The 26,381-nt window shown below is 38.8% G+C and overlaps 1 protein-coding gene across 11 annotated transcripts in view; it reads left to right on the plus strand.

Annotated features, from left to right (window-relative positions):
* The window catches only part of TENT4A (terminal nucleotidyltransferase 4A), an 80,895-nt gene that overhangs the window by 25,621 nt on the left and 28,893 nt on the right, over window positions 1-26,381 (plus strand). For all 11 annotated transcript variants that reach the window (XM_068931362.1, XM_009665145.2, XM_068931358.1 and 8 more), the window contains exons 6-10: window positions 582-710; window positions 1,860-2,073; window positions 8,526-8,652; window positions 16,090-16,190; window positions 16,462-16,634. In XM_068931362.1, coding sequence (XP_068787463.1) covers window positions 582-710; window positions 1,860-2,073; window positions 8,526-8,652; window positions 16,090-16,190; window positions 16,462-16,634 — 744 coding nt within the window. The remainder of the gene's footprint in view (window positions 1-581; window positions 711-1,859; window positions 2,074-8,525; window positions 8,653-16,089; window positions 16,191-16,461; window positions 16,635-26,381) is intronic.

A 26,381-nucleotide genomic window follows, 5' to 3' on the forward strand; every position in this document is an offset into this window, starting at 1 on the left:
TAAATTGAATGTTTACATAAATTTTCTAATATTTGATTGGTAGGTTATTTGTAGATAAACCTGTATGTTGAAAGGACTTCTACAGTTGTATCTAGGTCTGTGGTGAGATAGTAAACTTTCTTTTTTTAAAAAAAGGCAATTCAAGTTTCCTCACTTGAATTCAAGTGACGTTGGATTATGAATACTCTATTGCTAAACAAAATGTCAAAAACCAATTTTTCTGTTGCTGAGTACTTAAAATCAAGTTTACTTTTACGCTCTGCGGTGAGCGTACTGTTCAGATGAAAAGCTTTAGTTACAATGAGTGACACTGGCATCCAGGGGAGGATATAAAAATCCTCCTGTTTGAGGGGAAAAATTGAATTTGACGTGTAGACTACTTGATCAAGTGAAGATTGAAGTTTGCTCTTCTCAGTTTCTAGAATAAAAATGCATGCTTTGTGTTTTCCTGAGGAAAACATTATATAACATACTACTGAATAGCACTTTTGCATTAGAATCCAAATCTTTGTGTCAAGATTGTTTAGCTCTTGTTTTGGGAAGCTGATGTTATCATTGATAAGACTTATTTTGCTTTGCAGAAATATTCTTTGCTGCCCTATTTGATTTTAGTGTTAAAACAGTTCCTCCTTCAGAGGGACTTGAATGAAGTTTTTACTGGTGGAATTAGCTCTTACAGCCTAATTTTAATGGCAATTAGTTTCCTGCAGGTAAGTTGATTCCTTATTTGTTTGTGAAGTCTTTTAAAAAATTTTGATTTCTGTAGTTTTGCCCTTCCTTTTGATTTTTTTTTTTTTTCCTAGCAAGGCACAGCTAGCTTTATTGCTGTGGCTCTGGATGTGTGCTTGTTGGCAGCTGCTATAGACTACCTCTTAAACCTCTAAGAACTTCTGTTGACTGTGTAAATTGAAACAGCATCAGTAGGAGCCTCATGAAGAGCTTTGAGGTGGTGCACTGCTTTCTCTACCAGGCCCGATGGTGTAGATTATGCCTTCTTCCTAGGCAGCCTATTCCAATGTCTGAATGTTCCTACTGGTGTCTCCTAAGTGCCAGAATGCAGGCTCAGCCTGTAGTTTCCTAGCCTACTGAAGTTAGATGTGGAGATAATGATGTGGAGATTAGATGTGGAGTTTTAATGTCAAAGTTGCTTTCTGAGTGTTCATTAAACACCTCCATTGTTTTTTAATTATATGTGGATTGGTTAAGTTTTGACATATGGAAAACTGACAGATGTTTTGGATAACTGATGAACATGTTAATGAATTATAACTTCTTTCTATACATTTTTTGTAAGTGACATCAAGCTTTGTATCAGTATCACCAAGTAAAGTATTTGTGCCTCAGTGCCTGTGATATTGGAAAAACCCACATATCCCAGTGCTGTTAAAATGAGTAACTGGAATATAGCTGTTTATTATACATACCTAATATAATGTAGGGAGATTGAGAAAAAGACCATAGTTCGATTGAGGTAAACAGATTCCCTGACTCCCCTCAAGCTTCTGAAAATACTAAGACCTATTGAATTTTTGTGAAAAATCAGCTATTATTCTTTCACTAACTAGGCCTTAATTTATTATGTAGTACTTCTCACTGCTTTTGGCTTAGGAAGAGGAATTTACTAACAGTCCAAAAGTTAGGAGAGAAGATAGGAAAAGAATTCTTTGGCTTCCATAGGCTACTGAAGTGCTGCCCCCTCTTGGTTAAATGGAAGTCGTTTCAGTATGTGAAGTATTAATGCCCTTAGTTCAAACTTGTGTAAAGAAACTGTACTCAGCTGTTTTAATGAGATTTTTGTTGCATAGTGTTGGTCTGGCAAGTGTTCACTTTTAATAATTAGCAACTGTTCTGTGTCACAGCTGCATCCAAGAATTGATGCCAGAAGAGCTGATGAAAACCTTGGGATGCTTCTCATAGAATTTTTTGAACTCTATGGAAGGAACTTTAATTACTTGAAAACTGGTATTAGAATAAAAAATGGAGGTGCCTATATTGCCAAAGAAGAAATCATGAAAGTCATGACCAATGGATACAGACCATCCATGTTATGTATTGAAGATCCTCTCCTGCCTGGTAAGACTATACATTTCTTGAAGTTTTCTGGAGCTCTGGCTCAACTTGTGCCCTCACAGCTTATGTTAGTCCCTAAAGTCTGTCATGTGAGTTGAGAAGCTGCACTAGGGAGAGAGTAGTTCTGGTGCTTTGGTGCAGTTATGGAGCTGGGTTAATGATTAAAAAACTGAAATTCCCCAAGATTCATAGCTTCAATAATTGTGATTACACGCAGACAGTGCAGATATATGGAGATGCAGAAATGTATGAGTGTATAGTAAGGTTCTCCAGTAGTGATGAGGGGTAGGGAAGAAAGAGGTCCAGAAAATCCTGGAAGCGAATTACTAGAAGGAGCAGCACTCCATTCTTCATTATGAGAGAATGATAAAGGAATGTGTAGCTTTTCCTATCACAGTCTACAGAGCAGTGCCATTCTTCAGTTAAATTGTTCCATGTGGGAAAGAAAAGCCCCAAATAAAGTACCTTCCTACAGGGTAGCACACCAGAGACTGCACAGAGTCATGAATGCGTGGTCAGGAGCGTGAAGCAAGGGAGAGGCTGCAATATGTTGTTGATATGAAGAGTGTGACTTGTGCAAATGGCTTCTGCACTGCACAGGCACCTCTATAGAATGTCCATTTGGGTTGCATGTACTTTTGGAAGTAACGATCTCCGGTATTTTTTTTTCTTTGAAAGTTTCCAAATCAAAATGATAAAGTAATCAAGATTAATTCTGGTTGAACTCCTGAAAATGTTCCAGCTAGTGCTCAGTTTGGATTCTATTTAGACTGTAATAAGTAGTTGGAATTCCCAAACTGCTTTTTAGCAAAGTAAGCATTCAGTTAATTTGAACTTCAGCATTAATATTTCTAGAATGTAATTGGCACTCAAACTCCTTTATACTGTCACATCTTGTGGGTAGGCTGCTTATGTGTGGCACTTTTAAAGCAAATACCATGGATCAGGAGCTAAGTTTGGCTCCTTTCTAAATACTCAATGTGCTAAATGTGCATGCTTCTCTAGAACAGGTTGCAAGCTAAGATACCCATTTTTCTAACCACATCTCTGATATGTAGCTCTGAATTTCTTTGTGTCCATCACAACTCTTACATAAGTCTTGCAGTTGAGCAGGCGTGGATGTGATTATGCAGAACTCTTTCAAAGCGTTTTTGAGGTTTTATTCAGTAGCTATGTACTTATTTGCCTGAAGATGCGTTTCAGTAGTAGCATAAGCCACATTTCTCTAAAATGAAGAACTGTTACTGTGTCTTCCAGTTTTCTTCCTGTCTGTTAGCAGAGAACTAAAAGAGAAGAGTGTACTGTAGAATGTTTTGCTTATTACTAAGAGTCAAATTTTAGAAACTTTTCTTCCTTCCGTTGACTCTGAAATGAAATGGCAAGTCCAATAAGGGCTCTGAATTGTTCCTTTAGCATAAGTCTTGAAGTAAAGAACTCTGGAAGAAAGACCTCTATTTTTATACTCTCAAGGAGTTGTTAAGAACTAGGTTTCAGATGAGGTTCTTCAGATCGTGAGAGTGGAATTCTTATAGGAGAAAACATTTTAGCAAGGAAATGAAAGCTGACAATAACTTATTTTGTTATCTAGACAGCATATCCTAAAGGACATCATCTGGCAGCTGCCATTGAGCTCAGAACTCACCTGATGGAATTAGGAGGAAGATTGTTTAGAAGGCTCTTTGAATTGGATCTCAGGAATACAGCGTCCTTAGGTCTAGGCTTAATCACATAATCTCTATCAAGTGTATGTAGTTGATATCCAAAATTCTATTAATTTAGTCTTATTACTGTTTGTGTCTCCATACAATGAACTTTTTCAAGGATTCAAGTTCTTTGTCAGTTGACAAATCATAATCTCTGTTTTTGGTCAGATCAGCTCAGTGCCTAATTCCATCAGGGTCAGTACCACTACTGAGGAGGAGATGGGAACAAGATTTTGAGTAAAGGGACAGCTGTTGTTGTCCTTATTTAGATTAGCCTAAGCTGCTGTAGATTTTTTTTTTTTTCCTTCAGAAACCTATTTCTCTGCCCTATATGCACCAGTTTTTAATCTTACTTTGGGGACCTTCTTAGCCTCTTCCCATCTTTCTCAAAACTTCTGGTTAATCTTTGGAAGAAGACTTTGGAAGATGACTTAGTCCTGAAAACGGACAAAACATAGGGATGAAAGGGGTGGGGGGAAAGGGAGCACTTTTCCGTTTCTCAAGATTATCCAAGTAGTGTGAAAATCCCTACTATGAGTATTTGCATAAGCTATGTGATAGGGTATGCTGAAAGGTATAGCTCATGGAGAGCTTTAAAAAGTCTTACGGAGGACAGGATTAAATTCAGTAGGATTGGTTCCTCTAAGTCTGAGGACTGATTTTTCGTCAGTGTGAAGTGGTGATATCTGACTAGCAGAAAAATGATATCAGAAAGAGATGGTTCTTCAGTTCTAACTGCTCAGTGTTGTTCTGTCCTAATGCAGGATGGTAACAGGTATCAGCCTGTTCTGATGTTGTTTCTGGTCTTTTTAGGTTTTGCTTAGATCAGGTTCTCTTGAGTGCTGCAGGGTTTCCTCTGAGTTCCTCAAAGGCTATTTACTGGGCACTAGAGGATTGTAATTTCTGTGCTTTGAGAACAAAGATTCCGGGAAAGATGTCAGGAATTCCCACTTTGAAGTGGGACAGGTTATGTTGAAATCTGTATTTGAGATGTTAAGAAACACCACAGGGTAGAGTACTTTAGGTGATGGTTTTGATCTGATCTAGGTAGATACCCTAAGATTTTTCCTCTTGAGCTGGTAGTGTCCTAGGAGTAGGTAACAAGATGCAGATCTCTCCCTTACAATCGGGCAAAGAAGGAAATTTCTGTGAACATCTGACGTGGTGGCAGCTGCAAGTTTCTCAGGATGATAATTCTTTTGTTATGTGATATGTGAAATACATGGTGAAAGCATTCATTTAGGAGAATTGCTGAGTCAGTCACTCAGACTGTTAACGGTGAAGATACCTATCTGCACAGGGGAATGTGCTGAAGCAGTGTAGAGGTTCATCTTCCAAAATGTTCATGTGTGTGGAATTGATCTTTCAGTGTCCTGTCCTGGAAGGCATACGACTCTGGTTGCAAGTGACAAACCGTTAACTTGTGTTTGTAAGAAACTTTGCGTTTATTCAGCGGACTGTTAGGGAAGATTGTTCCTTTGCACTTTTTAGCTTTGAGCCTGGGGATTGTCAAGGTCCTTCAGTCACATTTTTGATACTCAGAACTGGAATGATTTTGGTCTTGGTTCAGATTAGCAGCAGGGAGTAGATAAGTCACAGCTTAAAAGACTTGCATCTTCATCTCCACTGCTGTTTTCATTAGAAAAGTGTTGTTCTTCATTCTGAATTGCTACAGGCGCTAACAAAAGTTCTGAACGTTACATTTCATGTGGCTTCTTTGAAAAGGCATTGTTTAACTTGAAAGGCCAATTATGCTTCATGTTGCTTGCTTTTGCATCTTGATCTGCTACAAGTAAATCTGAGCTGGACAGCAGCTATTGGGAGTTTATATTCTAGCCTTAGTGGCTGCCCAAGCGTGTACATCACAGCTTTTCAATGCCTGCTATTTGTGATTAGAACGTGCGAGTGTATGCATACGTGTATATAAAACATATATTCATAAAAATACAAAATACATTGAGACAAGCAGCTGAAAGAGCTCCTAAACGCGGTGTTGCAAAAAGGTATTTAGTGGGTAGCAGCTTAAAACACACGGATCTGCTTCAGTCCTTGCTCACAGTCTAGCTTTGTTTTCCAAGCCATGTTTTTAATTACATCAGGTTATGGAAGACTCATCAACTGAGTGATAATACTGATAGCCACTCTTGGAAGTCTAAGACATGCTCCTTCAGGAATGAAGGCTTATGCTGCAATAAAAAGAATGAGGATTGAATTATCTGTGAAGTTGAACATGATTGTTATCCAGTAATGCTGAGGGTTGAAGCCTTTACAAATTTTTTTTTTTTTTTTTTTTAAGAGCGAAAGCATTTGAATACATGCTTTAATTGATCTGTTTGTAGATTCTAACTGTGATGCATGAAAGACAGACTCAGGAATGTAAAATGGGATCTGCTAATGAGAATGATCTCGGAGAAGAAAAATCAACTTTTTTCAAAGTCAGGACAACATATGTGAATATGGGATTTGGCTGCTTTAACACGTTGCTTTGTGGACTGGGTATGATCATCTATACAGAATTGACTGGTACAGTTCGTAGTAGCTAGCATAGTAGCTTTGGCTCCATACCTGCTTTTTCAGCCGCAATACTAGTCAGATGCCGTGCAGAGTGTATAACTGAATAAGACTGTTTATTCGGACCTATTTATGAACTAATTACAGGTGCAGAACAAGGCAATCCAGGAACCAAGTATGCTTTGGCATGAGCTATCCTGCCTCTGTTCTCAGATCTGCTTCAATCAAGACTAATACACAAATTTGTTAATGGTTTAAACTAAGCTGCCTGAGTTTGCTGTAAGTGGATTAGGAAAGGCTCATGACTTCTTTCATTGGCAGAGCAGTGGAGGTGGCGACTGCTGTCAAGAGGAGTAACCAGCGCTTTGGAGCAGCAGTGTCTTTGGTGTAGCTCCTTCCTTGCAGGATGCGTGTCAAACCTGTGTCAGCAGTTGCCTTAGCACCAGATTAGACTAATGTGATTTGGTTGAGCGTATGTTCTTAATTCTTGTTTTATAAATCTAGTGGTAGGTACAATTGCATGTGTGTAACTGCTTGTATTTATTTCTTCTGTATTGCTTCTCAGCTTGTTATCCTTTGTATACGTACCTTTAGCAGTTAATATAAGTGGAACGTAGCATTGTCACAGGACAATTTCTAGACTAACAATGGTCTCTACTTATACTTCAGGATAGAGTCCAACTACAAATATCTCTGTTAGAGAGAGGGAGGGGCAGAATACACTTTTGTAATTTTGAGTCTAGGAGCCGCTGGCTAGTGCGGGAATACCTTAAAAACAAGATGCTTGTTTACTTCAGTAAGCATTAAGCGTTTCTTAGTTGGTTTTTATTTGACCATAAACATTACTAAAGAAATCCTGTGTTCCTAAAATGCTCTTATATTCCTAATGTCTGTTTCCACTGATTTATGCTTTCCTGTTAAAATGGCATTATGTTTGGAGAAACTTGAAAGACTAAAATGTGTTATCAAGTAGTGAAGCCAAGGTTGTGGGTGTTTTCCCTGGATGGTAGACCTCAAAACACTTATCTATAATGGTGTCCTGGGCAAAAATAGTTCAGCAAGTGAAGGGTTCCCTTAAAGTAAACAGCAGCCTAATTGGTTTCAAACTAGTGACCTCTGTCCTTTACCTGTCAGTCTTCAAAGGTAAATTCATTAAAACCTGTTCATGGACCCTGATTTGTAAGTTCAAAATAAGTATGTTCTATGGTTTGTCCCTTTCCAATGGTCTTGTGGAATTTCAGGTATCATCCTGAAGGAATGGAACTTCTTACTGTAAGCAGCTTTCTACCCACTGAAGATCTAGTCTGTATTTCAGACATGCAATTTGAAGCAAGTTGTTTTTAATTGTTTCTTAATTTAAGGTGGTGACAGTGAACAGTTGGTGTCTGGTGCCAAATATATTTATAGAGGGGGAAAAAAACAAACAAATGCTTGTTGTTGCTGGTACCAGCAAATATTTCGAAGTGCCAAATGGAAGACTGATGCCTGTACGTTGTTGTCACTAATACAGAAGCTTTAGAAAGTTCTTAACTTCTCCAGTTCTTCACACCTGTTACTGAATTTGGAAGGAGTTCTGCTATAGTTATTGTTCATGTTCAAAGAGTGGCACTCGAAGTGCCACTAACTTGGTTTTTAAAAAAAAAAAAAAACCACTGTACAGACTTCTGGAATCTGAGATAAAGTGGTTGGTTTTTTTTTTTTTTTTTTTTTTTTTTACAAACTGATTTGTGTATCTTGAGATAATCCATATGAGGTGGATTATTCATCTGTAGTACTGAGAAGCTAATGTAGGGTTTGTTGTAAATATAGCTGGCCCTATGAAGGTAATGTGGTTGCACAGGTGTAAATGAAAGCTGAATTTGGCCCACAGAAACTCTACTGGTAAGTGAGACTTGATGCCTTAATATAAGCATGATAGGTTCCCTTTTAAAGAGATTAACTAAAGCTCCTTTATAGCTATCTTTTTACATTCTTCCATGTTCTGGTACAATAGCATTTTACAAGTGCTAAATTGAATGCATTAATGTTAAGCCTGGTTCCAAAGGTTAGCTTCCTTTAGGTAGGCACACTTAGTTGTTCCTGCTATGAACGGAATGGGCTGACATGTTTAAACAGTCAGAGTTAAGCTGAACTATTAAGGCTTCTGATCTTTCAGTATGAATATTTTTCTGGTTACTGGTATTTAAAAAACAAAAACAAAAACAAAAAAAACTTGACCTGATGACTGTCACATTATTACAGGAAACGACGTTGGCAGAAGTTCTTACGGTGCCATGCAAGTGAAACAAGTTTTTGATTATGCCTACATTGTTCTTAGCCATGCAGTATCACCACTTGCAAGATCATATCCAAATAGAGATTCTGAGAGGTAATTAGTCCACTTTTTGAATATCCATTTGTCTATTTAATCAATTAGGAATGTTTGGATCTTATCAATAAAAAGATTATTGCTGTTTATTGTTTAATTGCAGCTGTGTTGAAATTTGCCCAGAGATTTAGGCTGGCCCAATGCTATAAGAACATAATACCTTAGCGTGCAGCATTGAGATGGAGGCAGCCTGATGAAAACCAGGATGAGTCCAATGTAATATTCTCTTTAGTGTAGAAGGGAGCCAGATGATATACTGGTCTTTCCTCAAACGTCCTGCTTAAAATGCTTCAAAGGAAGGGCTGCTGGTCTTGTGCTTGGTATGTTATGTTTGTGTACTGTGGCAGAAAGAAATAAGGAGTGAACAAATAGTTTGTTTAGACTTAAAACCAGGCAAAGCAAGGCTAGAAATTTGCCTAGTCCTTTAAAGTGCTCCCATAAGCTTTTTAATATGCTTTATTTAATTTTAATTTAAGCTATTAGAAAAATCAGTTCATAACTTTAGAAATGCCATTGAAAAGTTATCATACTTCTAGATGTGCCATTTTTAATGCAGTTCTTAGCTGTCTGGTATTTCTGTGAAAGACAGTAAGAAGTGCTTTTTAAACTCTTGCCTTTATAAACTTTTTCCTTTGAAAAAGGAGGAGAAAGAAAATAAAGGCCTATCACACTTTCATTCATACATCTGCTCTAGCATGTGCTATTCGCTTCTAATCCTCAGTACAAATTGGGGTTAGATCAGAGGATGTATCTTCCCTGGGACTTCCCTAGAATCCCAATGGTATTTTGAGCTCCCCAGCTAATTACAGGGAGGAGTGACTGTAGCAAGGTACATCTAGATACAATTCCAAACCTTATTAAAGCTGTTAACGTTCAGTATTAATGTAACTGAAAGGAAAAATAGTTCTGCTATAGTATGTTTACCCCAAAGTGCATCCAGTCTTTCACTTCTGGATTTAAAACTGACAGTACTTTAATAATGCCTTTGAGTCTCTAGGTTTTTGTAGTGTTAAATTCACAAAGGTTGTGATTGCACATTTGACCATGACTGATTGGAAGAGTGGCGTGTACGGAGTTCCACACTGACATCTGAGACCCTGCTGTTTTAAGATAACTTAAAGGTGTATCTGCAAAATTTGTACTGGCTGCATTTTTCTCATTTACAAAATGAAATTTGTACTTCATTCTTATGTAAGCAGGGATAGAACAACATAGGGATTCCTGAAGTCTTGCTTGTGTCTTGGATTTTGGCTTTCGTTAATTTCTCTGTGATTGAGCTGTGAGGTTTCCAAAGAACATAGTTGTTCTCTTACGGGATGCCTGTATTTATACTACAGACATTAAAAAGTGTGTGTGTGTGTGTGTGTTCGTAAAGGTATTTAATGCAAGCACAGATGCACAGCCCACATTTTGGGAAATCCTTTAATTTTGTCACAACTTTTTCAAACTTGGAGAGGTCCCAGCAGCAGTGTTCAGGTGTGGTAGGTCTGTGTTGTTTTTCCTCTAGTTCTGTGCCAGTGAAGACTCTGTTTCAGAACCAGCCATGTTTGTGACTTGCCATTGTGTTGGAGGGAATGGTATTATAAGCGGAGCAACATTGCACGCAGTCCTGTATGTGATTAGTCCCACCCAGCACCAGTCTTGTCAACAGCTAAGGACCTGCAGGTGGATGATGTGCTCTTTTGGACCACGTTTGTTGCAGAAGCTCAACAGCAGTCCGTTTTTGGTCTCAGATCTTAGTTAAACATGATGTGCTTGGACATTCCAGGTATATTTCGGATCCTTCTTCCACCTGTTGGAGTGGTCCAGGCTCCGTATGCAAACTTTTTCTGGTGGCCTGAACTAAAGCCTGAGCTGTCCAGGAGCCATTTGTCCTGATCCATTTTTCCTTTTCTAGTCTTGTAACTGATAGGTTAAATGGTAAGCAGTAGGCTCCCTTTAGGAGCAGTGACTTGCTTTAGCTGTCCGATATTCTACTGGAAGAGAGAATAAAACCCTTTCAGGTGGTCTTCACTTAGGTTAAGAACTTGCAAGAAGCCGAATTCCTCAGGCTGACTTGAGTTTTCCGGTTTTGTCATAATTCAGGCTAGCTTTCTCCTAAGTGTGAAGATTCATTCTTGGAGAGTTCATATCAACTCTTTTTCCAGAAAAAACTTCTCTACTGCTTGTATAGATATAATTAAGTCCTGTTTTGTAGATGACCATCACAGTAGCTTTCAAATCTTTCTTGATAGTCATAATTATTGAACTTCTCCAAGGTCAGTCCAACTCAAATGTGCACAAGCCTAAGGTAATATAAGGCTTTCTAGTTCCCTGCTTCTTCTGCTTCTGATAATCCCCATGTCAAAAAAAAAAAGGTTTTTTGGTCCTTTAGCCTAGACCTTACTCTTGTCCATATTCTGTATCAATAAGACCCACAGATTGAATATTGTGGACCAAATTCAAACAGATTTCTCCAGCATCTCCATTCAAGCTTCTAAATATAACCTTTGAAAGTGTAATGGGAGTTGAAAGCATCTTCTGTCTGACCTTCTCAGTATATATTGGCTCCGTACTTACTGAGTGGAAACAGTACTGGGTTGAGTCCTGGAGGTAATAGCTCAAAGCTACCTGAATTACCTTAACACTGTTTTATACCTAGTTTACTTTGCCCATCGTCTTTCAAGAACGTCTCAGAAGAGAGAGATTGGTAGTTCAGAAGATTTTGTGGAAGCAAATGGATTCCCATCATCTTGGAAGGAGAGGTTTTCCTGGTAGGAAGATAAGAGGAGACTGGCAATTCATTTTCAACCTGTTACTACCCATACACGAGGTCAATTTTGGAATTGTGACTTTAGCCAAAGTGTTTGAAAATCACAGGATTTATTTCTTAGTATTTGAGGCCTCAGGGACTTAAGTCTGCCTGTAAAGTGCAATTATGGACACCTTCTGCTTAGGGTCAGTGTCAGGGTGTGCTTTGAACAACTTTATGGTCTTTGGCCGTAGCCTGTCACCAGAAGAGCGTCTGTGTCATCTTAAATTAGCTAGCTAAAGTAGTCTGTAAGGAGTATTCTCAAGTTACAGTGACTGTCTTTCCAATTGTATTCTATTTCTCTGCAATGAACTTGTTCACTGATTTATTTTCTTTGAGACTAGTCAACTACCTGCTGCAGAGGTCAACAGTGCAAATATATTAAGGTGCAATTTCACATTATTCCTTGTCTACCCTAACTATCTGTGGGCTGCTTCTAGGAGCCGCTTTCCTCCTCCTCAGTCCACCTATATTGGACTCTTGCCTTGGATCTGATCTAGTGATACTACAGTCAGAAGGTGAGTCAGATAAACTGTCTGATCTTTCTGAGAAAAAAATTAGCAACACACCTCTCTGGCTGTCGTGTCAGCAAGCTGATCCAACTTGTATTGTGGCTGTGTGATAGGCAGATCAGAAGAGAAGCAGTAGGAGTTTGCATCTGGGGAAAATGAAGTGGTATCATACCATTTGACAGCTATAAGTTACGTTGTTTTGGGTACAGGTGCATCCTTGGCTTAATGAGTATGTAAGTAGCCCAGGATGTTGGCTTATTCAGCTCTGTCACATGGTTCAGGTGTGAATACACGCCCAGACTGCATCCCCGAACAGCCAGTACAACCGTGTTTGGGAGGGAGACAAGGTCCTATGAAACTAGGGATGGAAGCCTGGTTTTAGTGTGATGTGGCTTTTTCAATGTAACTTTGACTTCTAAAAACTTCCTTCAGTTCCTAGAATTCTAGATTGGTAACAGGTTCTTGATTACTAAAGCTAGATGATCACTTAAATGATCTGAGTGGGGAAGCCTCTGAGAGAGAGGCACAGTTAGGTCAACAGGCCAGAGTTGAGAGTTTGAGGAAGCCTTGGCTGGGCTTTGCTACTGCTTGTCTGGGATTGTAACTTACAGTTGATAGCTTTCAAAGCAGCAGTAGTCTTCACCATATGTAAAGTGATTTTCCTCTTCTGTTCTAGGAAGCTGTTTGGTCTGGTCTTGGTGCGCAGTTTACCTGTTCTAACTGCCAGCAGGTCTGTATGTTAGGTTCAGGTAGCCCATGGTTGGCCAAAATAGTGTTGGGAGCTCTGGGAGCTGTCAAAGGAAATGCAGAATTTACCTGCTAGCTCTGCTGACACGGGAAGCAGAAATATATGTTATCTGAAAGAGTCCTTCCTCTGATTCACATCTTGAATGCTGGATGGCTGTCTCTAGAATGCATGCTGTCCCTTGGGAGATAGCAGCAGTATCAACTTTCCTTACGCAAAAGAGTCTGTCTAGTTAAAAGTTCTAGATTTTTTTTTTCCTTACCCTCATACTCAAACAGATCCTTCTCGGGTGCTCCTTAGTCTGCTTTACACTATGTGATCTGTTAAACACCAAGGAGGTGCTTCATAATTTCAGCCAAGGTCTGCTTAACAATTACTTTTGACTGTTCTTTAATGGATTTAGTGTTATTCCCCTGCCTCCCCACTCCACTCTGGCACTCTTTCATATGGAGTTTGACTGGAGCTTTAGATATTTGATCTCAGTGAATCATATGTCAGCAATCTGATCCTTTTAAGGGTGATCTTAAGGTTTACTTGCATCTTAATTGTGCTGTAATGAGAGCAAGAAAGTGTCCCTGTGACCTGAGGGCTTGCAAATTAATTGGCATTAGTTTGACAGAAGAACTGTGTGGAGTGTAATACTGGAGCTTCTAAGCTTTTATCCTAAAAATAAACTAATAGGAGACTGGGTTATACAAGTAGCTTATCCTTGTTTTTACTATATGATAATATCCAGTAGCTTATTCCTGTTTTTACTATATGATAATATCCAGAGAAAAATCTAAGTGTACTATCTAATTTTATTAACCAGTTAACTTGGTATTTTCCCCTTCTCTTACAATAATCTTTACAAGATTATTGGGAATGTCTCATATTTAGAAATCCTGGTCTTACCAAAAAAAGAAGCAGAAGCGTGGAATTCCCTAGTTACTAAACACTGGGCAGATTAATAGTTACTCTTTGTTCCTAAGCATTTTCCGAGCTGAAAACATTGAGATAAAAGCACAATTTTAAAATGTATATTTTGAGAAATGTTCTGACCCCGTGGATGTGCTTGAGTCCCATACATATGACATCAGATTCCTCAAGAGCAGTGCCCAGTTTGGTCACATTTGCTTCTCCTTTCCTCTGCCTTGCTGTATTAAGTATATGGCAGTGCAGACTTAATTACCTTTCAGTTTCTGATGTCTCATAGTGAATGTTTTCAACCTTGTTGTGTAAGTAGTAAGTCTTCCCTCCTCCCCTCCCCCCCCCCCCAATACCAAAAAGGAGAGTTTGGAGCTTTGATCTGTATGAAATGAGCTAGTAGGAGAAGATTCCCAGGCTCTGCATGTGCAACTCTGCCATAATTGCTGATGTAGCAGTAGTTCTGCCCCTTACACCTATGGATGGCAGGCTTTTTTGTTACACCAGTCTCCCAGGCAAATAAAAACGCTATCCTATGTTATTCATTTTCCTTCTAGTATGCGAAGACATGATGGGTATTGGTTACTTTTGGGAACGTACTCCAACAAGCTTCAGACTTGACAAACTATCTCCTGAACAACGAATGACAAGGTCTTCATTTTCTAGTTCGAAGACAACTGCTGATAATAGTTGTAAAATCTATGGGTCATCCTGGAGTAAAAGCTCAAATCTTTCTGAAGGCTTGCTTGGGTGAAACTTTCAGCTCCCAAGATTTGTTTTTGTCCCAGGGCTGCAGAGCCCAGCATTTTTATGTTTGAACTCCGTACTGGCAGTGCTGTCCTGGGAACTGTAGCTTCAGGGCTAGAGCTGATTCTCTGCAAAGTTCATCAATCTTATCTTCATTCTCTGTCTCTTCTGGCTTTAAACCAAAGAGTTTAACACTTCCTTTTTGAGTATTAAAAATGCTGTTACATCATGGGCTAGTGCACTGACAAAATGCTATCCTCTCTCTTATTCTGTTCCTTTCCTGATGCTCTATTTAGCTTTTGAGCTGTGCTTTTAAAATAATTGCTTACTATAACCCAGACCATTAGTTGCTGAATGGCAACAATCACTCCAAAGCCTTTAATTCTGCATGTGCAATTCAAGATTGTTTTCCAACATGCATCACTTCATCTATGTTATAATAAAATGATGGATGTCATTCATCCTCTCTATGAAGTCCTTCCGCAACCATTGGATTCGCAGTTTAAGCAGTAGATGATACCTTTTGATCTGGTGTGTGCTTAACATGCTGGGCAGCCTTTTTCAGTACTGACACACTGGCATGTCTTTAAAGTTGGAAGTCTAAACATGGAGTATGTGGTGTTTGATCTTGCAATGAAATAGTAATCCCTAACCTAGCAGGAGAATTACTGTTCCTTTTAAAAAGTGTTGTTATGAAATGACCTGATAAAGTTAGCTTAAATACATTTAGCCTACGGGTATCCTCCCTTTCCACTGTACATATAAAAACAAAAAATTTCCAGTAAAGATATGTTATACCTTTATGATATGAAATAAAAAACAAGCTTATTGGAGCTATTGAAGATTTTTCAAAAGCAAAATCACACTTCCTTTCTCCTAAGATGGTAATTTTCCGTGGTCCCTTTTTTGTACAGTAGTCAGCCGTTCTTGAATCCTGAGCATTGAGTTAATAGTAAGGATTTCAACAAATAGCCCTTTAGGAAAGAAAAGACCAAAAGATAAACTCTCAAACATCTGCTCAGGGAGACCTGCAATGCAAATGGCTGAATGTTGGGAAGGTATGTTGGAAAACATCACTCTGCACTTATTGTATAGCAGTGGTCACTGTGCAACAGGATAAGGTGGGCTTTTTATCTGAACCAGTTACCCTTATGAGTCATCTTAAATTCTAACTTATTCCAGTTTTGGAGCCAGTCTGTTCCTTGTTTCCATTACCTCACGATCCATGGTACTTCCTTTATAACTGCAGGGTTCTTGAACCTTTTAACTTGTCTTGTAAATCTGTAAGCAAGGACCAGTGAAGGTGTCTCTTTGGCAGGAATATGAGTTGTGGGTCCAGGATATTAACTTTTTCAGTGCATCCTGTAGCTGTTCTAATTCAGATTTTGTGAAAAATATATTTTTGTATGGAGAAATGCAAGAACCTATAAAGTGTTCTTATCAAGTATACGAACATACGTATGTACGTTCTTGTTAGTTGAGATGTATTGTTTAGAAATACAGAATAAAAACGTTTTTACCTATGTGTCCGTGCTTGCATATTAGTATGGCAGAAGGTAAGTAGTACAGTGATTTTAAAACTGTAACTCTTCACTGGCCCAAATGTTGCTCTAAGGAAATGAAAGCTCAAAAAGATTCTTTGGTTGTGGCTAACTTGCACTGCTTTTAATGTAATTTGATTGTTTCTTGAAAATGTGTAACCAAATGGCTTTATTTAACAATTAAAATTTTTTTAGCACATTAGGTAGAATCATCAAAGTGACCCAAGAGGTGATTGACTACAGAGCTTGGATTAAAAAGCAGTGGGGGAACAAAATTAATTTATCTCCTGAACTTGGTAGGTATGGCAGAAATCTTTGAAATCAGTTTAAACCTTTTTTTCTTGCATTAGGTGCAATTAAAAATGTCCATGCCTTGAAATTAATCACTAGTTCAAGTGTTTGGGCAAAACTTGAAGCAGTTTTTGCCTTCTAAGCTAAGACTAGTTTTCTATGTTGAGCATGTTTTCCACTTTGTTAACTAGTTAAACTGAAGTTCTTTTTAGACTGCAAGATTCCTGTGTTGATGCTTTGTGCTCTTACAATGATATTCATGTCTTCTGTTGACAGACAACAGGTTGAAAATAAGAGACCAGATTGCTCCATGCAATGGAGAACAGCAGCAGAACAGAGACTCGGAACCACCTTACAACCAGCGCTTGGCTTTGTCATTGGCTAGCACACAGCAGTTATCCTCTGGGTCATCTGCCTCTTCTGTTTCATCACTCTCCGGCAGTGATATTGTAAGCTTTTTCTTTCAATGGGTTAAACTACTAAGAAGCAGATTTTACCATACCCATCAAAGCCTCATAACTGAAAGAGTAGCGCTTAATGTGATTATAGTCACTAAGCTGCTACAGCAAATTAAGAACTTATCCTGTTCAGAAGACTACCGAAATTAAAAATACTTTTTCATTAGATGAAATCTGTCTTAATTCCATCCTAAACCTTTGGTACCCTTAGTGGGGGTAGTTAAACGTGATAAAGTATAAACCTCCAAGTCAACTGTAACTAATAAAACTAATCAGAAGAGTAGAAGCATCTATTCAAAAATACTTTCTCTATTAGGCAAAATCTCCTGCTGTCGAATTCCACTCTTTTCCCACACCCCAAATTGAGCATGAACATCATAACTTGCTGTGAAGGCTAATAATACTCCTTGCTGTTTTCAGTCGAGCAATCAGTTCATGTTTTAATGCCTAGAGGCCCTCATATGTAAAGCCTTGCTGTCAGCTTCTGTTTTGAAAGTGCAGATTGAATGTCATTAGACTACACTGTAAGCTCCTTGGAAGATAAGGCTCTAGTCTCTGTAGTCATGTTTTCAGGCACTTTAGATTTTGTAGAAGTTTTGTTTTGATGAGTATTTAAATCAACAGAGTTGAGCAGTGTGGATTCTAAAGCACACATTTACATTGCTTGGCATGACATGCTCATTGTAAATCTGTTGAAGCATTCTGTGCTATGTACAGATATTGACTGGAGCAAGATACAATATTCAGTTGAGGTACAATACTGAGCAGCAGTGGCTTATACCAAGAGATGTCTAAGTTGTTTCTTGACCGCTTTCAAAAGCGGGTCAAACATCGAATTAAAAGTTGGGGATTGTATTCAATATAAATGAAATAACCACAGACAAATATTGGAGGGACAAATGCGTTCACTATATACCTTCTGCTTACTTTCTGTAGTTCCTTAACACTACTGAATGTTCTGTGTTGAATTTTCCTCTCAATCCACCTCCAGTAAAGATGGTATGTGCTTTAGTTACACCCATCTGGCTAGTTAAAAAAAAAAAAAAAAAAACATGGTGCTTGCCAGTGATGCTACTAGCCGTGCTCCTGTTCCAGTATGTCAGTGAGGTGGGTATTACTATAAGATGGAGTTTTATGAGAAAACGCAAATGGTTACTTAACATCATGCACTCCCAACCTAATGGGTAATGTGTAATTGTGACCTCCCCTTAGACCCTTTTTGCTTGGCACAGCAAGGTGAAGTTTCATGATCTGATCTTTGCCTGACACCTAATGTAAGAAATTAATAAATGAAAAGTGCAAAGGAACTTCTCAACAAGGAAGACTGAGGTCAGTTTTGGTATCCACAAAGTAAATGGAAGTGCTACCCTGTAGAGCAAAATAAAAAGCCTTATGTCCCTATGCTTGTGACAGTCTAAGTCCCGGTCATTCCTTGGTACAGTTCTTAACAGACTGGCAGCATGTTATCTTAATTTGCAATGGAATGGCAGGTTTCTGACAAGTTACTGATGAGTCCATCTTATTGGCACTTGCATATGTGAATCTGAATAATCTCCAGCTGAACAGTCATGAGCTGTGCCTGACTGAGGAAGAGAGAAACCTATTCTGCTGGAGATGAGGAGGCTATCCACGACATGATCTGGGATAATACTATGTCCAGGGAGCTTGTATCGTGTGTGATAGTTGATATTTGTACCAAGACTTCTGGTGATAAATATTGTGTTAGCGTCTTTCTTGCAAACAGTTTTGCAGTGAATTTCAGTTCCCAGTTTCAGAACAAGGGAATGCCGTGCAACTCATCAGTGTAGAGGTGAATGTGGTGTTAGCTCTGAGCCTGTGGAAGGATTATTCTTCAAGGATGAATCTATGTTCATCTGAAGGGTAAATCTTCTGAATTCTTTGATATTAAAGATTGAAAGGAAGATACAGATCATAAAAGTGGGAGACAGTGAAAGAAGATTCTAGATTGACAGTTTGATCCTTTACCAGTATGAAGTTTTTTTTAATAGGAAAAAAACCCCCAACCCCATCATCTGTGATGTCAGCGTAATTACTCCAGGCACAAATCTGCATCAAAGCACTATTTCTGGAGTTACATTCTGCATGAATGTAGAATAACTATTCCTCTATGTCAACTACGAGATACTCCCTGTCATATCAGAGGGACTTTATAGGGTGTTTGCTTTTCTAGTCAGTGACAAAGTTTGACTGATAATGGAGTGATCAGCTGCACCTTAACCTTAGCAGGACCTGTCTGCCAATATAACAGAAATCAACTTCTTGGAATGTATGCTGAGGGAGATAGGCTTGGCTGCTTGTGGCTTTACTTGGCCAGATTGCCTCTCTCAACTTGAGCGTCTCATGAAAGTCGAATATTCCAGCCATCTGCTCTAGCACAGAGGTATCTATATTCTGATATCACTATGCACTGGCAACAAATCTGGAAGCTCTTGCATATACTGATCAGTGTGTCCTGGATGAGATGTTGGCAATTAATTATCCAAGCACTATCAAAACAGGGAGTCTTACTCATAGAAATCCTAGAGTCTTTAGTAAAACCTGCAGTTCATGAAGTCTAGAGCTATTGGTTGTGATACAGTATGCTGTCCGTTTCTTTTTAAGGGTTTGCTTCCTTGAAGTTCATTTAGCATTACAGATTTTGCCTTATAGTCAATGAATGTGATTCGACAACTGAATAGACAAGGCTCTCAATATCTTGGATTTTTGAGCAATTCTGAGATAGATATAGATATAGATCTGTTATAGATCTGTTATAGATCTGTTCCGGGAACAGAAGAATGGATGTCAGAATAGTCCAAAAGAGAGCAGGTTTTTCTGGAGGCTGGATTGGCATAAACCAGAGCTAAGCATTTAGAAATCAGTTTCTCAACTTCTGTATGTATGCGTACTTGGAAAAATAAAATATAGGGATATAACAGCTTCCAGTTAACTACCTTGATTTTTTTTTTTTCTTTTTAACTTTGTTCCTAATACTGCTTTCCATCCTTCAGGAGCCTACTCGTGGTAACCTTTCTAAGACGTGGTCTTGTGCACCACTGAGGAACAAGAGAACTGCTTCCTTCAAGGATAGCATTCCCTTTCCCCTCACTTATTCTAGATGTACTGCTCCTCAGTACTTGCCTCAGATTTAGGTGAATGACTGCTTCCATCTCTGCAGGTCCAGAACTAGTTTACAGGAGGACATACTTCTGGGCCACTGTCTACACAGCCCAAAGCAAAGAACAATGTCTAATGAGACTAAATCATAATTTGTACAAAAGGTATTATGGATTTTCCAAGGCAGAAAAGCTATTTACAAAAAGCCTTATGGTAGCACTGGCCGAAGATAACTGTTGTGCTGTTTTTCATGATAGATGTCCTATCAAACTGCAAAATCTGTCACAGAAGTTTTTTGTAAGGTCCAGTGAATTTCAGGGCAAAGACTCCTTAGTAGAATAATCTGTTTTCTGACATCTGTCACATCATTAGTGTGATAACAGCTGCTCAGTTTATGGATTTGTCTTACTAATTTGTGCACATAGCTACAGAGCTCTCGCTCTCTGTGATGCTTTTAATCTACTTCCTTGCAGAATACTGCGTACTAAAGTTCCCATCTTGTTAACTCAGCTTCATGAACTATATTTGCATCACCAGCGTAAGTATTAGCGATAGACTCATCCGGAGCAAACTGAGGAACACGCTTGGAATGAACTTAGGGATACAAGGAATCTGATTACCAGAACATACTTGACTACACATAAATTTTATACACTGTAACTACCAAACTGATCTATGCAGTAGGTCTTCTCTCAGTGCAGTGTTAAACACCTGCTGTGCAGGTATTTAAAATGCCATATGCTGCCCTAACAGAAAGGCAGCACGTGTTCTTCACTCGCTCATGCCCACAGGTAAGTAACCAAGCAGGCTACTGGTTCAGTTTGAAAAGTACTCCACGTTATCACAGTTGTTAGTGATCCAACAAATACTGGAGTGGATAATGTTGCTGGTTGTACATAGTTCGTCCTTTGGGGAAGATGCTTGATTAATACCTTTACTATCAAGGACAGTGCAAAATATGTGAGATTTTTGCTCATCAGGAGCAGGAGTTTAACTATTCCCTTATGGAGCATAAACCTCTGTCATTAAGAAACCTCATTTTAACCTTCTTACTGAGTTTAGTGATTGCTATGGGAATCTGAAACCGGATGAAGTGAGCTATGTTCACCCTCAGCTCTCCTTTGTGGCTAGTTGCAGATGTCAGTTTGAGAACCTAAGCAAAGACCAAATCCCTCCTAGGATTGTGTGTGGTTTTTTTGTTTTGTTCCCCCCCCTCCCCGGGTGTTTTTTCGTCCATGACCTGCACTGTACAACTGGTGACCTGGATTTCTGGCTGCTTAAGCAGTGTGGAGGACTACTTTTTATTAGCTCAGGAAATCCTAGAGCAGTGCCAGAGAAGCAAGTGCAAACAATCTCTGCCAAGTAAAAACAATTATGGATGTGTTCTCTGAGCTAGTCTTGTTTTGATCTGGTCTAATTCCTGGTGCTAAGCATGCTCTGCAGTTTTGCTGCTTTTGTGCCAAATAAAGCTTAGCATTTTACCTGACAGTGGTAGCTTTATATCAGTTACTAATGCAATTCCTCATAAGAAAGTTTTAAAGCTTCTTTGAGATCTATGCATACATAATCTCAGAGATCCAGTCCAGCAGAGAACCTCAAAGTTGTCTGTTAGAAATTCGAGTCTAAGAAATTTCATATACCTGGCCTCAAACTGTTTCTGGTGATTTCTTTGCTAGATGCCTATGGCAGAATTGTTTCATGAAGAATTTTGAATTCTCTAGACCATACAGTCATGTCAAAGTAGTTGAAGTTCCAGTGAATAAGGGACTTACTGCTTGAATAGATTTAGTTTGGGGAAGAACACAGAAAAGAAACCTTCCCTCTATCTGACTTTCTTAACACTTACACAGTGCATTCTTCTAGATTGTTCTTAGTTTTTAGCTGTAGCTATTGCTGTTTAGGCTTTTAAAAGGTTTTATCAGAATGTCACTACTTGATCTGCCTACCCTACTACTTCTACTGGTTGGGGGATATGCCTACCAGTACCTCAAGCGTTTCATGGAATAAGGCCTCCCCCCACTCCCGCCGCCTTTAAGCATTCGATACTCAGCTTGGATTGGGTGCCAACATTGTGCAAGTGTATATAAATACGACTGGTTAAAAATGGTGGTACTCATTCCTTTCATCCTACTGAAAGCATACAGGATTCACATTGACTTTTGAAGCAGTTACTTGCTCTGCAGTAATTGTGACTTAATACTTGAACTCCACGTAGCATTTGACGTAGTTATTACAGTCTACCCGTTCTTCCCATTAGCCAAAAATTGTGAAATCTGGCTTATTAGTAAAGCTATTGTACTTCCCTGTGCACAGTGGGAAGCATAAGACATATCCTGTTCTGATAAATGTTACTTCTTAAGGGATTAAATTTGCAAGCGTAAGGTATTTACTTACCCGCAGTAGAGGGCAAACAGTGACAACGTTTCAGAGCAATTACTGTAACAGCTCATCTTGTAATTTTGTTAAATCTGTTTAATGACTGCAATTAATTTGTACAATTCTAGATTAAAATGTTTTTTAGGGGGAGGGGTGGGGGGAGAAGGGGATGGCACAGCAAAATTCTCGGGGGCAGTCTGATAGCAAGAGCTACACAAATAAGCTTGTCTGTCTTTCTTTCCACTTGTCTGAATATTCACATGTCCTAACCAAAGCAACCATTCAAAATGTGTATGGTAGAAGATGAATGCAGCTTCTATATCTTATTCTCCTTTCCCATCCCTGAACAAATCAAGGGAGGCAAGTGCTCTAAGAAGTGGATCTCGCATTCCTTAAAGAAAGATGCAAGTGCTGACTTGCAGCCAGATTGTCTCCAAATAAAGCTGTGAGTAACTCTGAACGCAAATAATCTGAAACTACCAAACTGGACTTGGAAAAAAAACTTGACTTTTATTTTGGGGCGTTTAAGAATTTAACCCCCAAATCCTTTAAAACTTGTTTCCTTTCTCTATTTTTGTTATGCAGATTACTCGCACCTTTTCTGGATCAGAGGGGAGCAGACTTTTTCGGTGCAACTCTTACCTATTTATTTTCCTTTATCACCATATAGTCCCACATCTTGTTCTTGTTATTTTAAGCCCTATTCTGTGCTGTTTTGTAGTCTTATGCTCCCCTTCAGTTTTTCTGTCAGTCAGCTGTATGAGCAGTTTATTACTATATCTACTTGAAGTAAGAGTACTTTTTCAAAGGTATAGGAGACACAATTTAGAACCCAAAATTCTGAAGACATTTTATTTACTAACCAGTGGTTCTAAGCAGAAGAGAATATAGAGGGAATGTGTGAATCGGCAAGTAAAGTTAGGTTTGATTACTGTGCTGTCAGTGAGGTGTAAGGAGAGAAGCATATGCTACTTCCCACCCAAAACTGAGCTCGCTTCTTTCTGATGCCACTTCCTAGTTCTACGTTTGCCATATCTTAAGATACGCTGTTTTAGGGAGTGGATGTGTTAAAACCATTTTAGGATGGAAGAAACCCTAAAGTGAATGCTTATATTGTTAATATGGTATGTGTTCAGATTGCGTATTATGGATTCCTGTGATTTAGTACGGCATTTGAAAAAGGTTTGTACAATTTCAAATGTTACAGTACTCTCAACAGTACAGGCCAGTCTAAAACCCTACAAAATGAAAGGATTTGGGATAATGGAAGAGATCTGAAAAGAAACACTTCCTGGATTTTTTTGTATTTAAGGTAGTTTGTCTAAAATACACTGATAAAACAACTAAAAGCCCACGGTTTGGCCTGGCAGAAGATAATGTGATGACATTAAAGGGGCACTTTGCTTGTATTAAATTGTGGTAGGTGCTAATTAGATTACCTTTTTAGTTGTCTTTCTGTAAAACAAACGCTAATACTTCTGGAAGATGGATACTTTTCAGTCTGCCTGCTTGCTTATCTAACTTTTTTTTTTCTCCTCCTGTAAGCACAGTGACCAAGGTATTTTTCTTTTGTAAAAGTAACTTACCTTCAGGCGCAAAAACCCAACCAACTGTATATAATTCAAGGCTTGTGTATTGTTTATAAGCTAGCAAATTGAAATGGTACAACTGTATTGATGCCTATCAAATTCATTCTCCTGTGACCTGCCACAGGGAAATTTTATTAATCTTCTTTCCACTCTGCTACACTAATTATTAAAGTTATGGCTCCACCTACCAAAAGGTAAAACGATACAAACTGATGCGAATGAAATGGGCTGTGTGTGTGGAATCCACAACATCACCTTGGAAGAACGTGTATTTGTCAGGGTATTCAATGCTGCTTGAGCTAAAACCATTCACGTGGGAGTATACGTTGAGGGTTCTACTCCTGTGCATGGCACTGAACTTCTAGGAAATGTGCAAAGTTTTCCTCTTACTGAGAGGTGTGGTTTTACACTGCTACTACACCAATCCCATTGCATATTCTTGCTAGGGATGATTCTGCTCCTGCTGTTCTGCAACGACGTTCACCTAACCCTATGATAAGCTGATTCAGAAGTTAACTGACAAAAAAAGATTTCTGTGGTTTAGTGCCATGAATTAGCTCGTCATACTCTCAAATGCTACCACTGGTACAACAGGGAAGGCAAGAGTGGGAGAAAAAGCAAAAGTGGTAAGAGTGGCAATCTTGCCTGTTTGGGCTGGACTCCGTTTTCTGGTCACTGAGGTTAATCTTTCTGTTCGAGGAAGAAAGGTCCTTAAGAAGTGGGTTTTGATGCTGACGAGAAGTCAATCAGTCATCTTCATACAGTAATAGCATTAGCAGTCCAGGATTACCTCTAAGGAGGGGTACAATCTACTCTGAGACATGCCTCAGGAAATTAGCATTGAGGCAAAAGATGAACATACCTATTGCAAAATTATAATGAAGCAACACAAGATTCGTTGTGCTAAGGTTTATCTAGCCTCAGTAAAACTACGTGAATCGCTTTCCCGTCTGCCACCATGACTTAAGCAGTTGACTGTTTGCTGCACGGAGAATTTGGAAATGTTTTAAATAGGAAGTGTTTCATCTGGATAGCTATGTGAATCTTCAGCGGGTCTAATCCTATCTAAGCAAAAGAAAGAGGAGTGCGAGGAAAGACCAAAACTATCGTTTGGTCGGGTTTGCGGAGGTTGCATCATAATGTGCAGATTTGGATAGACATTAAGGTCTCTTTTCCTTCCTGTCTGTTGAGTCATTTCCTCAAACAGATGACTGCCTAAATTTATTTCATCTTCTGTTTTATAACTTCTCTTACAATTGCATGACCAATACTGTCTAAAGAAATCTGATTTTAGAACTAGGTTCTTGCCTGTATCTGACTTCTGCCACCTAATGAATATTGGAATGTAACAGCTTCGTCTTCATAGAGACCTTAGTCTTTCCGCTGCTAATTTGTGGGATGAGGCAAAGGAGAAAACTGCTACCTTATCCAAGTAGGCTGCTTTGGGTGTACCTACAGCCTAAGCGTGGTCGTTTGATCGCTACTGCAACATATAGTGCCTTATGGAACATATTCACCAGATCAGAAGTTTATTGCTATAAATAACTTAAGGTCCTGCATAGTTTGTCTTCTCTTACCAGTATGGCCTGTTTTTAGTGAATTATTACTGCAAATAGCTGAAAAAGCTTCACAAAGGCATACTGTGAACTCTTCCCACTAGTTTAGAGAGGATAAATGATGCTCCTTGTTGCCTTTCATTCTATAACTTAGTATTTAGTGAGCACAAGTTTATACAGACCAATAAAGAAATGATTATTTTAGAATTGACGAGTTTATTGAGGGCTGTTTCTGTTGTGGGAATCTAATTTGGTTGGAGTGGAAGTTTTGCTTCCTAGTGATTCATTGCTTAGGCTGTCTGGTCAATCTCCCTTCTCCTTGCCCAAGAAAAACACTTTAAAATATTTTATCCCATTCATTAAAGTTTGCTTGATTTGAGTGAAGGTTTTTTACTTGCAGGCAAGTAATCTTTAAAGAGAGAGCAGTAGACTATTTCAGTGATTACTCAATAGTGAAGATCATTGATCTGAGCAAAAATGTCTTTTAATTTGGTAACTCCTGACTTACCAGTAGTTGGTGGGCTGATCTGTCTTAAACATGTTGGCCAAGCCCCATCTCTTGCTGTTTCTTGAGACAGATAAATGGGAAAGGAGAAAAAGGCTTGGGATAGGTTTCAGATAGAGAATAGATTTTGGGTTTTTTTCCTGTTAGTTTTAAGTTTAGAGTATTTTTGGAATTAAGGATTAAGGAGGGGGGAAAAAAGCACCTGTAAAGTGTAGAGAAACCTGCCTTTCTGTTGCCACTGTATTATGATTTAAAAATAAGTTGAATTCTACGAGGTCTGTGTTGAAAGTTGTTTTAAAAGGCTGTAACTTGTTTAGCAACTATTTTGACTTAAAGAATTGTACCTTTAAGAATTGAGGCAGTGAGTTGGTTGTTTTTAGACTTCAGTAATTCCTATAAACCCCTGGATCTGTGCTAGCTTCCTTGTTTATTGTCTTAAGTGCTCCAGGCATCGCAGTGTTAATGTCACCAGTGTGACTTGTCGCTTGTGGTGCGTTGCTGTTGGTCAGGCTGGGAGGAAGAATATGGAAAACAAATTCGTAATATGAATTCCATTACAGTACTACTTTCTGTAATCCTGTGTCGTTCTTGCTCC

This window comes from Struthio camelus, chromosome 2 (assembly GCF_040807025.1).
Source record: "Struthio camelus isolate bStrCam1 chromosome 2, bStrCam1.hap1, whole genome shotgun sequence".
Lineage (NCBI taxonomy): Eukaryota > Metazoa > Chordata > Aves > Struthioniformes > Struthionidae > Struthio > Struthio camelus.